Source organism: Amyelois transitella, chromosome 28 (assembly GCF_032362555.1).
Source record: "Amyelois transitella isolate CPQ chromosome 28, ilAmyTran1.1, whole genome shotgun sequence".
Taxonomy (NCBI): Eukaryota; Metazoa; Arthropoda; class Insecta; order Lepidoptera; family Pyralidae; genus Amyelois; species Amyelois transitella.
In genome coordinates this window covers 71,518-86,195 of record NC_083531.1, presented here as the reverse complement: position 1 = coordinate 86,195, position 14,678 = coordinate 71,518, and the positions used below count along the sequence as shown (strand labels likewise).

The 14,678-nt window shown below is 53.1% G+C and overlaps 5 protein-coding genes across 5 annotated transcripts; all 5 read right to left on the bottom strand.

Moving 5' to 3' along the window:
• Positions 1-269: 269 nt before the first annotated feature.
• Positions 270-936, bottom strand: LOC132903619 (histone H3). Its single transcript, XM_060952303.1, has one exon. It carries the CDS (start codon positions 921-923, stop codon positions 513-515), a length of 411 nt encoding a protein of 136 aa, XP_060808286.1. The 5' UTR covers positions 924-936; the 3' UTR covers positions 270-512.
• A 356-nt stretch (positions 937-1,292) lies between these two features.
• On the bottom strand, positions 1,293-2,075 carry LOC132903621 (histone H2B). The gene has a single exon (XM_060952305.1). The coding sequence runs from the start codon at positions 2,014-2,016 to the stop codon at positions 1,642-1,644; it is 375 nt and encodes a 124-aa protein (XP_060808288.1). The 5' UTR covers positions 2,017-2,075; the 3' UTR covers positions 1,293-1,641.
• A 581-nt stretch (positions 2,076-2,656) lies between these two features.
• On the bottom strand, positions 2,657-3,288 carry LOC132903669 (histone H2A). Its single transcript, XM_060952455.1, has one exon. It carries the CDS (start codon positions 3,223-3,225, stop codon positions 2,851-2,853), a length of 375 nt encoding a protein of 124 aa, XP_060808438.1. The 5' UTR covers positions 3,226-3,288; the 3' UTR covers positions 2,657-2,850.
• A 6,229-nt stretch (positions 3,289-9,517) lies between these two features.
• Positions 9,518-10,435, bottom strand: LOC132903652 (histone H1B-like). Its single transcript, XM_060952411.1, has one exon. It carries the CDS (start codon positions 10,372-10,374, stop codon positions 9,622-9,624), a length of 753 nt encoding a protein of 250 aa, XP_060808394.1. The 5' UTR covers positions 10,375-10,435; the 3' UTR covers positions 9,518-9,621.
• Positions 10,436-13,432: 2,997 nt separating this feature from the next.
• Positions 13,433-14,217, bottom strand: LOC132903600 (histone H2B). Its single transcript, XM_060952266.1, has one exon. The coding sequence runs from the start codon at positions 14,156-14,158 to the stop codon at positions 13,784-13,786; it is 375 nt and encodes a 124-aa protein (XP_060808249.1). The 5' UTR covers positions 14,159-14,217; the 3' UTR covers positions 13,433-13,783.
• Between the last annotated feature and the right edge of the window lie 461 nt (positions 14,218-14,678).

Below are 14,678 nucleotides of genomic sequence, written 5' to 3'. Positions count from 1 at the left end.
CGCGTTAATAAAAAAAAAAAAAAAAAAAATATTAATAATAATATACGAGAATATTAAATAAAAAGAAAAACAAAAAAAAAAAAAAAATAATAATAAATAAATACGTACACGCACATTATTATTATTCCATACTAGCTTTCATTCGCAGTCGCAACAGTAGGTTAGGTATTATAAAGATTTTGTATGTTTTTTTTTTTTTTTTTTTTTTTTTTTTTACATACATAACAATATGTTGCTGCGTGTATGTGGTGGTAAGGAAGTAGTTACATGATAATAATATATGTGTTCATTAATTACGCAGGTAGGTGGTGGTGGTGGTGGGAACTAACTCATCGTACCAAGAAACATGTATCAGTTTGAATCGTGTGTGGCCCTGAAAAGGGCCGTTTGTAAATGCGAGCGGCGACGTTCCAGTTCTAGTGTCACGTTGCGATCATGATCATGTAATGGTCATGAACATGACGAGATCGGACACACAACAACGGGAATCACCACCAGACTCCTCTACACGCTTAAGCGCGTTCTCCTCTGATCCTGCGCGCCAACTGGATGTCCTTGGGCATGATGGTGACGCGTTTCGCGTGAATGGCGCACAGGTTGGTGTCCTCGAAGAGGCCCACCAGATACGCCTCGCTCGCTTCCTGGAGAGCCATCACTGCCGAACTCTGGAATCTGAGATCGGTCTTGAAGTCCTGAGCGATTTCACGTACGAGACGCTGGAACGGCAACTTGCGGATCAGAAGCTCGGTACTCTTCTGGTAACGACGGATCTCACGGAGTGCAACTGTTCCGGGCCTGTAGCGATGCGGCTTCTTGACACCGCCGGTTGCGGGCGCGCTCTTACGAGCCGCCTTAGTGGCGAGCTGTTTACGCGGAGCTTTACCTCCGGTCGATTTACGGGCCGTCTGCTTAGTACGAGCCATCCTTGTTGTTCGTAGAAAGTATCAACGGAAGAACGATTACAAAACACACCAAGTACGTACACACGACCGCACGCGGGTACCGACCGAACTGAAGTGATCCGAATTAACAGATTCTAGCGCGTTTTATACGAACACGTAGCATCGACTGGTAGTATACTACCGAATGGTAATATGGTGAACGCCCCCCCCCCCCCCCCCCCCTCTCCTGTCTCCCTCTCTCTCTGTCGTGCGCGTGTAGTATTTTACGAAATATGTAGTATTATTTAGAATAATAATATTTTCCTTTGCGGGGTAGACACAGCGAACAATTGTAATATTTGCGTATATATATATTTTTTTTGTGTATAACAACAAACATTTGTTGTTCGATCATGATATCATGCGTGTTTTTTACTTTTATTATTATTACTCCGAATTATAAGTCTGAGGTTGGTACGACGTATTAAGTCGAGAAGAAACATTCAGTGAATTATGACAAATGTTATGGCCCTGAAAAGGGCCTTTTGGATGTAGGTATATTATACACGCGTGTGCGTGCGCGCGTGCGTGCGTATATGCTGTGCTGCCATTCTGCATCCATTCAAATATTTCGCCCGTCCGATCCCATCCACTACCTGACCCAACCGTGAAGGGGTAGGTGATGTGTAGGAGCAAACAAAACAAAACACTTCGACGGACACACGTTAGCAAACACACACACACACTATATATAAATCATCTACTTGGAGCTGGTGTACTTGGTGACCGCCTTGGTGCCTTCACTGACGGCGTGCTTGGCGAGCTCACCGGGCAGGAGAAGCCTCACGGAAGTCTGCACCTCCCTCGATGTGATCGTTGACCTCTTGTTGTAGTGGGCCAGGCGGGAAGCCTCGGCGGCGATTCGCTCGAAGATGTCGTTCACGAACGAGTTCATGATGGACATCGCCTTGCTGGATATACCGGTGTCCGGGTGCACCTGCTTCAGCACTTTGTAAATGTAGATGGCGTAGCTCTCCTTCCTCTTGTGCTTCTTCTTCTTTTTGTCAGTCTTGGAGATGTTCTTCTGGGCTTTGCCAGATTTCTTGGCGGCCTTGCCACTGGTCTTGGGCGGCATTTTTCTTTGTTATAAAATGCGTGCGTAACGTCACTAGCGCGAGATCTAGAAACCGAGATGTCTCGTGTGGTGCCCGAATTTTTGATAAATTTTTAATATATGTCCGTCGTCTGCAGTCAAACAGTGTAATGGTCACAGCGTATATCGGCCAATAGGAAAGTCGGCGTAGTCGCGTCGGGCACGCCTCGAATCATTCCCCTCCCCCCTCTCCCTTCCCCTCCCCTCCGCCAATAGTGCAAAGAAAGTGAGATAAAGATAGGTAAAAAAAAAAAAAGGAGGTAGGTAAAAAAAAAAAAAAAAAAAAAAAAAAAAAAAAAGTAGGTAGGTAGGTAGGTGATACCTAGTTTAGGTTATCCCTTGTTACGTTAGGTTAGGTTAGGTTTGCATAATATGTAATAGGTAGGTAGCGAACTAGGTAGAGGTAGATAAGACTTGACAAAGTATTTTTGACAGGCAGACTCGTGTAAAGCCCGTTTATTTATTCTTGCTGAGCCAGCAACTGAGTAAGTAAGTGAATCGTACGTTGTGTTTTAGAATGATTAGCTTTGTTGACTTTGGTTTATCAAAAGTGAAACTGTTTTTAACGCATAAGAATCATATTGTGGCCCTGAAAAGGGCCTTTTTGTCTTTTCATTCCGAGTTAGCAAGTCGACGCACCCGGCGACCACGTAAGAGTCCATCCATCCATCCATCCATCCATCCATATCGGGCCTCGGATTGTTGTTGAGCAAGTACGTATATGTGTGTGTGTGTGTGCGTGTGCACATACAATACAAAATACATACAATAAAAACAACAACAAAATAGAGGAACGAACGAACGAAAGTGGACAACTTACGCCTTCTTCTCGGTCTTCTTGGGCAAAAGCACCGCCTGGATGTTGGGCAGTACACCGCCCTGAGCGATGGTCACACCGGAGAGCAGTTTGTTCAATTCTTCGTCATTGCGGATGGCCAATTGAAGATGTCTAGGTATGATCCTGGTCTTCTTGTTGTCTCTGGCGGCGTTGCCGGCCAACTCGAGCACTTCGGCGGCCAGGTATTCCATCACGGCGGCGAGGTAAACAGGAGCGCCGGCACCGACGCGTTCGGCGTAGTTGCCCTTGCGTAGCAGCCTGTGAATACGGCCCACGGGAAACTGGAGACCGGCACGATTGGAACGCGACTTTGCCTTCCCCTTCACTTTTCCACCTTTACCGCGTCCAGACATTTTTCGAAGATTGAATTGGTACAGTTAGTAAACAAACAAACAAACGTTGTTGTGACAACGGACGACGACGTTAAAATGAGCGTACGCGGACGAACGAGGGGTCTTCCCAAACTCCTGTGTGGGAGTTGGAGTGAATGGTCAGGGTCTTTTTACCCTCTTCATTGGCTTCTTCGCTGCCTACGGCTGTAGGCAGGTCAATGGGGCGGCCATGGCGGCCTGGGTCATCTTCTTCTGTCTTCTGGGAGTTCCCATCGGCGGCGGCGTCATCACTGGGCGACGACGTCTGCCGCAAGGCAGCGAGGTGAGGGCTTCACGCGACGGTCCGGAGGGCGGGCATGGAGTGGCGCGATGCCGCGCAGGTGTTCATGTGTTGATGCGTCCGCCCTCTCGAACATCTTCGTGGCCAGCCTGGCCACAAAGTCGTCTAGGCCCTCCCACTTCAAGTCCCTGAGGATTGTCGAGTTCCTCACGTAGCGCGGGGCTCCGACGACCGCTCTGAGACTGAGGTTCTCCTGGGCTCTGAGTTTTCTTCTGTTGGTCTCAGAGCAGTAGGCGTACCACGCCGGGGCCGCGTACGTGAGGCGGGATCTGACATATGTTTGGTAGATCCCGAGCTTCGTCCTCAGGGGGAGGCTGGAGGAGAGGACTGCGTAGAGCTTCCCCCTGGCTGCCTTGGTCTTCGCGACGACGTCTCCCACGTGCTTCTTGAACGTGAGACGCCGGTCAATGGTAACTCCCAGGTATTTGACGTGTGGCCGCCACGGCACCGGTTCGCCGAGCAGTCGCAGTGGAGGCGGGTGGGGTCTTGTCCCCGTCAGGATTGCTTGGGTCTTGCCGACGTTCACCGAGAGCCTCCATTTGGAGAGCCAGCCCGGCAGAGCCTCGAGTGTGGGCTGCAGCCTCTTGGCGGCGTACAGCGGGCGCATGGACGACGCGTAGTACGCCGCATCGTCAGCGTACAGCGCTAGCTCCACCTGGCCGACGGCAGGGATGTCGTCGGTGAACGCGGCGTAGCAGGCCGGGGACAGACAGCTTCCTTGTGGAACCCCCGCGCGCACAGGGCGCACGGAGGAGACGGCGTCTTCTACTGCGACGTGGACTCGGCGATCCGTGAGGAAGGAGGCCAAGACCCTGACCATTCTTGGGGGCACTTTGGCCTCCGACAGCTTGTACAGCAGCCCCTCGTGCCATACCCTGTCGAAGGCCATTTCCATGTCAAGGAATACGGCAGCCACGTATTCCTTTTTGTTGTGGCTTTCGGACATCCTATGGAGAAGTCTTGCGACCTGGAGCGTCGTTGAGTGGTCGGGCCGAAACCCGAATTGTTCCGGGCGTGGCTCGACGAATGGGAGCAGTCGCCGGAGGAACAGGCGCTCGAAGAGTTGCGAGAACTTGCTCAGCAGCGCGATCGGCCGGAATCCGCTTGGTCTTCGGTGATCCTTTCCCGGCTTGGGCAGCATGATGGTCCTTGCGTTTTTCCAGGTTGAAGGAAAGTGACCCGAGCGCAGTATGCCATTAAAAAGGCGCGTGATCGCCGCGATAGCTCGCGGCGGGAGATGGCGCAGCGCCTCATTGGTGATTAGGTCTGCGCCCGGGGCTTTCCTTGGCTTCAGCTTCGGCAGCATTCGCTGCACCTCGCCGGGAGAGAAGACCACCGGGTCTTCCGTCGGCTCGAGCGGCTGTGTGAGAAGTTCCTGCACTCGATCGGTGACCCTCCGGTTGTGCTCCTGGTCGGTCACGGGGTTCGGCGTGAACTGGCGCTCCAGGTAGTCCACTAGGATGTCCGCGCGGTCTTTCGCACGAAATCGTGGGAGGCCGTCAGGGCCCAACAGTGGCCTGGTTGGTTGGGGCTCTCGCGAGAGCTGACGGCATAGGCGATGGACAGAGGGGATGCCATCGCCCACAGTCAGCAGGTGATTCTCCCACGATTTGGCTGCGTGCTCGTTCATGGCGTCCTTGACGTCTTCCACCAGGCGATTGAGACGTGATTTTAGGAGGGGGCATCTCGTCCGCATCCATTGTCTTCGGACTGCGCGCTTCTCCTCCACCAGGTTCTTGAGAGTCGGCGGCAGCGGGTCGGGTTTGGCGCCGGCTGCGAGTTCTCTGGTGTTGGAGATAAGGGCTTCCTGGATGCGGCTGGTCATGTCGGAGGCTGCCTCCTCTACGTCTGCGGCTGTTGCAATCGGCCTGGTGGGAAAATCTTGATGGAGGGCGTCCTGGAATGCCTCCCAATTTGTTTTGCGGCGGCATGTGGTCAGCGAGATCCTGACCGGGGCACTGTCGACGAGGACGAGGACGGGTCGGTGGTCTGATGGCAGATCGGGGAGCACCGTCTGTTGTGGCGGTGCTGGGAGTCCTTTGTAGACCAACACATCAAGGACATCGCAGCCGCCCTGTGTGTCGTAATGGGTGGGCTCTTCTGGGCCTGCGATGTCGTAATGGTGGTCTATGGCGTCCTGCAGGAGACGGCGTCCTTCCGCGGTGTCCCTGGAGGAGTTCCAGTAGGTGTGCTTGGTGTTAAGGTCACCGGCCACGATAGTTGGAGACTCCGACCTCAGCAGCTTCCTAAGCTCCGCAGGGTTGACCTTCGAGTTGGGCGGGGCGTAGGTGGCAAATAGTCGGAGCTCTAGGCCGGCGACGCAGACCAGCACTCCAAGGGCGTAGAGGGACTGAAACTCCTCGACGGGGATGAGCTGGTGGACGACGCTCCTTTTCACCAGCACCGCGAGTCCCCGATAAGCGGCTCCAGTGGTGGGTGTCGTCTCGTCCTTCCTGTACGTGAAGTACCCCGGTACATTGAAGGGGTCGGTCCTGTTGAGATGGGTTTCGCTGACCAGCATGACGTCGACTTTTTGCTCGCGAAGGAAGTGGGCCACCAGTCTTTTCTTCCTCGCGAGCGTTGAGGCATTCCAGTGAACGATCCTCAGGGGAGCACTAAATTTGAGGCCGTGCTTGCATCCCTCTGAGGATCTCCGCCATTTGCTGCATCTGTTGGCCCAGGAGGAGCAGCATGGTGGTGGTGTCCGTGGCGCCCTGCCCGGGCTGTGCTGGTGCAGGTGAGGGCTGCACTTGTCTTGCGTCGGTGTTGGGCGGTGAAGTGGTCGGTGCTTGTCCCGATTTTACTGTGTCGGGGGTGGCCTGCTTCTTCTTGGCGCTCCTCTTTTTCTTCCTCCTGTTTGGGAGGGCAGCACCTCTCTCGGCGGGCGGATTTGCTGGCGCCATGAGTGTAGCGGGCGCCGCTTCCTCGACCGTCGGTGTAGGCTCCAGGGCCGGCGTCGTGCGGGCCACAGTTCCGGCGCGCTTGTGCCGCGCTTCCCGCTTGAAGACCGGGCACGCCGCGTTGTTGGCGGGGTGCGGGCCTCCGCAATTGGCGCAGGTGGCCGGTACTTCGAGGGGGCGCGGGCAGTCATTTGCGGCGTGCGGCTCCCCACAGCGCACGCATGCTTGAGGGCGATGGCAATTGTGACTGCTGTGCCGGAACTGCTGGCAGCGATGGCATTGAGCCGGGCCCTTTTTTCCTCTCCATGCCTCGATCCTGACGCCTGGCATCAGGAGAAGCTCATCAATCTGGTAGATCTCTTGGTAGCCTGGAGTTTTCTTTATGAGGCCGTAGAAGATGCATCCGGGACGTCCACCCCGGGCCCGGATGTTCTTGACGAATTCGACCTCATAGCCCTTTTCATTTAGGGCCTCCTTCACAGCCTCTTCAGGGGTTTCCAGAGGGAGGCCTCTGATGGCGACCTTTAAGCTCCTCTCTGCTGGAAGTGAGTAGGAGAACCAGGAGATTCTCTGGTCCTGGCTCGCGATGGCGTCAAGGTAGCGCTGTATAACGCGGTATTCCGTGTCGTCCCTCGGCGAGAATCTCACTCCTGCACCGAAGGGGCGGGCTGATGGCGGGTGTCCCAGCTTAGTGGTGAGCTCCCTAAAGTGCACCATCCAATCAGGGAGCCTCTCCACTACGATGGGCGGATACTTCGTCCTGGAGGCCTGGGAGGAGGGCGCTGTTGTGCTAGCGCCATTGTTCCTCGAAGAGGCGGCAGCGGGTGCTGGAGCGGTGGTGCTGGGTGCTACTGTGGTGGCGGCGGTGCTGGGCGCGCTTAAACCGGCAGCCGCGTAGGAGCGGCCCCAGACAGAGGGTGCAGCCGCAGGCGGCGCGGTTGTCGGTGTGGAGGCGACCAGCCGCGGCTGTCCCCACGCGGAGGGAGCCGCAGGCGGCGCGGCGCGCAGGGCGGCCGGCGGCGCGGTGAGCGGTGCGGTCGGCGGCGCGGCGCGCGCGGCGGACGGCGGTGCGGCGCGAGTAGCGGCCGGCGGCGCGGTGAGCGGCGCGTTAAGCGGCGCGTTAAGCGGTGCGGTGAGCGGCGCTTTGAGCGGCGCGGCGAGCGATGCGGGGAACGGCGCAGTCGGTGGCGCGGTGCGCGGACCGGCCGGCGGGGCGGCGGGCGGCGCGGCGAGCGGCACGGTGGGCGGCGCAGTCGGCGGCGCGGCGCGCGGACCGGCCGGCGGGGCGGTGAGCGGCGCGGCGAGCGGCGCGTTGAGCGGAGCGGCCGGCGGCGCGGTGAGCGGCGCGTTGAGCGGCGCGGTCGGCGGCGCGGCGGGCGACGCGGAGGCAGCCAGTCGCGGCGGAGCACACGCGGGAGCTGCCAGCGACGGCGCGGGGGCGGGGGAGCGGTTCGCCCTCAAACGCGGGTCACGGCTCCGCTGGGGTAACGGGATACCCGAGCGGGGGGGGGCGACAGGCGGAGTGGTGTCGCCCGCAGACGAACGCGGGGGCGCTCCGCGGGGGCGCGGTGGGGGGCTCGACGGCACAAGTGCCGGAGCCCGCCGCACTTCGGTTGTCTTGTCCGAGGGGTGCGAGGGGTGCGAGGGGTGCGGGGGGCTTGGGGTCCACGAATGCGACCTCTTCCTGGGACGCTTAGGTGTAGGCGTCTCGCATTCCGGCCCTTCCTCGCGCCGTCGCTGACGCGGTGCTCGAAGAGAGGGGAGGGGGGCGGGTGTGGGGGGCATGGCTAGTCCCACCGACACCCGTCCCGCGCAGGCTTGCTCCAGAATCCCGATATCTTCGACGTCGGGGTGGTTTCCTGATTGTTCGGCGTCTCGTAATCTGAAGTATAGCGCCATCCAACTCTGAGCCGCCGCGCTAAGGAGGCCGCATTGTATTATGCTGTGGAGCGTGATATAATCTCGCTCCACACCTGCCTTAGGCGACAGCTCGTCATCTTGAGGGCGCCTCCTTTGCCCCATTTTACTCGCCGCCCAAAAGGCGACGGCGTGGTCTTCCAATGTCTCAGCCTCCGGTGTTTTGTAGTCCTCGTGTGGCGAGTCCGGGCGGCTGGTAGCTGATTCGCAGGCGATGGCGGGGTGAGGTGAGGGGCGGCGGGAGCGCGCACCCTCCTCAGTCGATTTTTGGGGCTCCATTTCGGAGCCCAAAGACGCGCGGGCGGGGAGTTGCCGTGCGCAGCCCGTCGGGCCGCGGGGCGAGCAGCCCCCCTCCCCCCCTTCCCCGGTGAGACCCGCTGGTGGGAGGCCGGGTAGTGGGGGAAAGAGAAAACTCGCCTTCGCGGTCCGGGATTCTCTTAATTTGCGCGCGACTATCCCCGCCTACGCCTTTATGTTGGCGCAGGGGACTTGTCATCCGTACTTTAAAACAAAGTAGGATGACACAGCACTGATGCACAAATTTCTTATAGCGGGCTCGTACGCAGATGAAGGTGTTCACTCAACGGCAGCTGGCACGATCCGTACGCGGACGGGGTATGCTTTTATTATATACACCCGTGCGTTGATCTTTATCGTACAATGAACGAAGTTACCAACATCGAGTGGTGGGGATGTGAACGAACGAACTAACGGACAATGTCTACCTATTTTTATTTATTTACTTTTTTTTCTTTCCCTACTCACTATTACGTTACGTTATATTATACATATCATCATGAGCTAGCTAGCTAGCTAGCTAGCTAGCTAATAACGCAGTCAGGTAATGAAATATATATCTGAATGTTCATGCGTTTGTATATTTTTATTTATTTATTTATTTTTTTTATTTAACACTCTCTCTCTTCTTCTTCATCAATACTTACGTAAGAAGCGATACTTACACTCGTCTCACAAGGTAGGTCGACGACACACAGACATGTGTTATTATTGTTGTTGTACAAAGAAACATACACATTGAACCATATGTTAGCCCTGAAAAGGGCTTTTTGTTAGGCGCGAAAGGGCACCATGCACACAACGGTGCACGCTTTTTCCCACCCACCCCGACCTCTTCTTCTTCGACGACGTCCGTCTTCGTGGTAGTTGTTGTCGTTGTTTCTGCAAGCAACTAGCAGTAAACAAACGGCGGAGAGATAAAGAGAGCGGCGGTATATACCAGGTACATACACAGGTAGGGATTTACTTCTTTGACGCGGCCGCTTTCTTTGCTGCGGGCTTCTTGGGTGTTGTGGCGGCCTTCTTCGGCTTGGGCGCTTTCGGTTTCTTCGTAGGGGGTTTGGCAGTTTTCTTCGCCTTCGGCGCGGCAGCGGCCTTGGCCCTCGCGGGCGCGGCCGCCGCGGCCTTCTTGGCCGCCGCGGGCTTCTTCTTGGCCGCGGCCGCAGCCTTCTTGTCCTTAGCGGTGGCGGCGGACGAGGCCGCCTTGCCGCCGGCCGCCTTCGACGGCGACGAAGACGCACCGCCGGCGGAGGCGGCCTTCTTCGCCTTGGAGGAGGACGCGGACGCGGCGGATCCCTTCTTCGATTTGGCGCCGGCCGCGGACGCGGACCTCTTGGTGCCCGCCGCACCGCCGGCCGGTTTCTTGGACGATGACGATTTGGATTCCAATTTGAACGATCCCGACGCACCTTTGCCCTTGGTCTGGATCAGTGCTCCGGATTCGACGGCGCTCTTCAAATATTTCCTTATGAACGGTGCCAATTTCTCGGCGTCGACTTTGTATTGGGCCGCTATGTATTTCTTAATGGCCTGCAGGGACGATCCGCTCCTCTCCTTCAACTCCTTGATGGCGCTGTTGACCATCTCCGATGTCTTCGGGTGGGTCGGTTTGGCTTTCGCCTTCTTGACACCGCCCGCCGCGGCAGACGCCTTAGGCTGCTTCTTCGCCGGCGTAGCCGGTGCCGGTGCCTCGGAAGCTACAGCTGTGTCTGCCATATTATTGTTAATATTTATTTATTTCACTTAATACACACACGCGCAAACAACAAACAAACACGGGAATTGTTAAATGAACAGTGTTAAAGTCGACGGGCGCGTGCGAACATTTCGTTCGCATCGAGTAATACCGTAACGAGAACCGGTGTGCCGCGAAACGTTTTCTCATACGAGAGCTTCCAACTTTTCACTAACTAAGTTCGGAAAATATTAATTTTCCATAATAATAATGCGCTCGGAAGGCACATTGAACACGTATAATGTATATTATTGAGTTTATCCACGTGCACATGTGATTTTAATCACACCGATGAATAGTGATCCCGAGTTATAGACGTTTATTTTCACAGTAATATATCGGACCAGAGCTCGGGTCATGTTCAAAAGTTGTTTTTCATTATAAAACCTAATAATGTACGCAATTAGTGTCCCCAGGTAAAAAGCTAAGATATCATTGTTCACCCTTGTTAATATATAATATGTATAAATATTATATTTGACAATTTTGAAGCTTGTCAAGTCCACGTTGGTAAAACACGCAAAGTGCGAGCTCTCGGAGAGCGAGCGTCTAGTCTCTTTCTCGATGTAAAAGCATGTAATTATTATTATATTTGTGTAATTATTATATGATAATAAATAATAGTCGGGCAGTCGGGCGAGAGAAAAGAATGCGGGGATGCGGAGTGTTTTTTTTTCTTCTTTTTGTTGTTGTAACGAGTAGGTACCTACCTAGTGCATTATGTGCGTCGTAGTATCGTCTACATACTACCTACTAATTGATGTGCGGTGTGTGCAGTGGCAGTGGCAGTTGCAATATTTTTATTAGGTCAGTCAGTCAGTCAGTCAGTCAGTCAGTGTATAGAGTGTCGTCGGCGGCGGGAGATGGATGGATGGATGGATCCAGATTACTGAGGAGACAATATCATAATATTAAGTAACGTGAGGAGGTGGCCAGTGTCGGGTGTGAAGTCAAATTTAACAAAGTTTTTACGTCTTGGAAGTGACTGGACAGATTGCAAATCATTTGAACTGTTTGTGTGTAGCGAAAATTGTGTTTGTTTTGTTGAAAAAAGATAAAGTGTGTGTGCTGCATGCATAATGAACGGTCGACACGATAAGTGACATCAGAAACGGTTTTAACAACAACAAATTCAACGATACTTTTGCGGCCCTGAAAAGGGCCTTTTTGTTTAATTGTTTGTTTCGTTTGTTTACTCGCTTGCAGAGATCGAGCGAGCGAGAAACACGAGACACGCACACGGCACACCTTAACCGCCGAAACCGTACAACGTACGTCCCTGGCGCTTCAGAGCGTAGACCACGTCCATGGCGGTGACGGTCTTCCTCTTGGCGTGCTCGGTGTAAGTGACAGCGTCGCGGATGACGTTCTCGAGGAACACCTTGAGAACACCGCGGGTCTCTTCGTATATCAGACCGGAGATACGCTTGACGCCGCCTCTGCGAGCCAAACGACGGATGGCCGGTTTGGTGATACCCTGGATGTTATCACGGAGCACCTTCCTGTGGCGTTTAGCTCCTCCCTTTCCAAGACCTTTGCCTCCTTTACCGCGACCGGTCATCTTGTTGTAGATTGATTCGATGAGATTGTTAAACACAAAGACGCGCACGCGCAAACACGACTTGTCGACGAATGGTAAATTTTCAGGTTTGATTTTCTACTTTTATATACACTAGCAACGCGAAGGAGGGGGTAGGGGTGGGGAGGCGAGGGGGGCCCCTCAACGGCCAACCAATAGAAGAACGAGCGCGCGTTAATAAAAAAAAAAAAAAAAAAAATATTAATAATAATATACGAGAATATTAAATAAAAAGAAAAACAAAAAAAAAAAAAAAATAATAATAAATAAATACGTACACGCACATTATTATTATTCCATACTAGCTTTCATTCGCAGTCGCAACAGTAGGTTAGGTATTATAAAGATTTTGTATGTTTTTTTTTTTTTTTTTTTTTTTTTTTTTACATACATAACAATATGTTGCTGCGTGTATGTGGTGGTAAGGAAGTAGTTACATGATAATAATATATGTGTTCATTAATTACGCAGGTAGGTGGTGGTGGTGGTGGGAACTAACTCATCGTACCAAGAAACATGTATCAGTTTGAATCGTGTGTGGCCCTGAAAAGGGCCGTTTGTAAATGCGAGCGGCGACGTTCCAGTTCTAGTGTCACGTTGCGATCATGATCATGTAATGGTCATGAACATGACGAGATCGGACACACAACAACGGGAATCACCACCAGACTCCTCTACACGCTTAAGCGCGTTCTCCTCTGATCCTGCGCGCCAACTGGATGTCCTTGGGCATGATGGTGACGCGTTTCGCGTGAATGGCGCACAGGTTGGTGTCCTCGAAGAGGCCCACCAGATACGCCTCGCTCGCTTCCTGGAGAGCCATCACTGCCGAACTCTGGAATCTGAGATCGGTCTTGAAGTCCTGAGCGATTTCACGTACGAGACGCTGGAACGGCAACTTGCGGATCAGAAGCTCGGTACTCTTCTGGTAACGACGGATCTCACGGAGTGCAACTGTTCCGGGCCTGTAGCGATGCGGCTTCTTGACACCGCCGGTTGCGGGCGCGCTCTTACGAGCCGCCTTAGTGGCGAGCTGTTTACGCGGAGCTTTACCTCCGGTCGATTTACGGGCCGTCTGCTTAGTACGAGCCATCCTTGTTGTTCGTAGAAAGTATCAACGGAAGAACGATTACAAAACACACCAAGTACGTACACACGACCGCACGCGGGTACCGACCGAACTGAAGTGATCCGAATTAACAGATTCTAGCGCGTTTTATACGAACACGTAGCATCGACTGGTAGTATACTACCGAATGGTAATATGGTGAACGCCCCCCCCCCCCCCCCCCCCTCTCCTGTCTCCCTCTCTCTCTGTCGTGCGCGTGTAGTATTTTACGAAATATGTAGTATTATTTAGAATAATAATATTTTCCTTTGCGGGGTAGACACAGCGAACAATTGTAATATTTGCGTATATATATATTTTTTTTGTGTATAACAACAAACATTTGTTGTTCGATCATGATATCATGCGTGTTTTTTACTTTTATTATTATTACTCCGAATTATAAGTCTGAGGTTGGTACGACGTATTAAGTCGAGAAGAAACATTCAGTGAATTATGACAAATGTTATGGCCCTGAAAAGGGCCTTTTGGATGTAGGTATATTATACACGCGTGTGCGTGCGCGCGTGCGTGCGTATATGCTGTGCTGCCATTCTGCATCCATTCAAATATTTCGCCCGTCCGATCCCATCCACTACCTGACCCAACCGTGAAGGGGTAGGTGATGTGTAGGAGCAAACAAAACAAAACACTTCGACGGACACACGTTAGCAAACACACACACACACTATATATAAATCATCTACTTGGAGCTGGTGTACTTGGTGACCGCCTTGGTGCCTTCACTGACGGCGTGCTTGGCGAGCTCACCGGGCAGGAGAAGCCTCACGGAAGTCTGCACCTCCCTCGATGTGATCGTTGACCTCTTGTTGTAGTGGGCCAGGCGGGAAGCCTCGGCGGCGATTCGCTCGAAGATGTCGTTCACGAACGAGTTCATGATGGACATCGCCTTGCTGGATATACCGGTGTCCGGGTGCACCTGCTTCAGCACTTTGTAAATGTAGATGGCGTAGCTCTCCTTCCTCTTGTGCTTCTTCTTCTTTTTGTCAGTCTTGGAGATGTTCTTCTGGGCTTTGCCAGATTTCTTGGCGGCCTTGCCACTGGTCTTGGGCGGCATTTTTCTTTGTTATAAAATGCGTGCGTAACGTCACTAGCGCGAGATCTAGAAACCGAGATGTCTCGTGTGGTGCCCGAATTTTTGATAAATTTTTAATATATGTCCGTCGTCTGCAGTCAAACAGTGTAATGGTCACAGCGTATATCGGCCAATAGGAAAGTCGGCGTAGTCGCGTCGGGCACGCCTCGAATCATTCCCCTCCCCCCTCTCCCTTCCCCTCCCCTCCGCCAATAGTGCAAAGAAAGTGAGATAAAGATAGGTAAAAAAAAAAAAAGGAGGTAGGTAAAAAAAAAAAAAAAAAAAAAAAAAAAAAAAGTAGGTAGGTAGGTAGGTAGGTAGGTAGGTGATACCTAGTTTAGGTTATCCCTTGTTACGTTAGGTTAGGTTAGGTTTGCATAATATGTAATAGGTAGGTAGCGAACTAGGTAGAGGTAGATAAGACTTGACAAAGTATTTTTGACAGGCAGACTCGTGTAAAGCCCGTTTATTTATTCTTGCTGAGCCAGCAACTGAGTAAGTA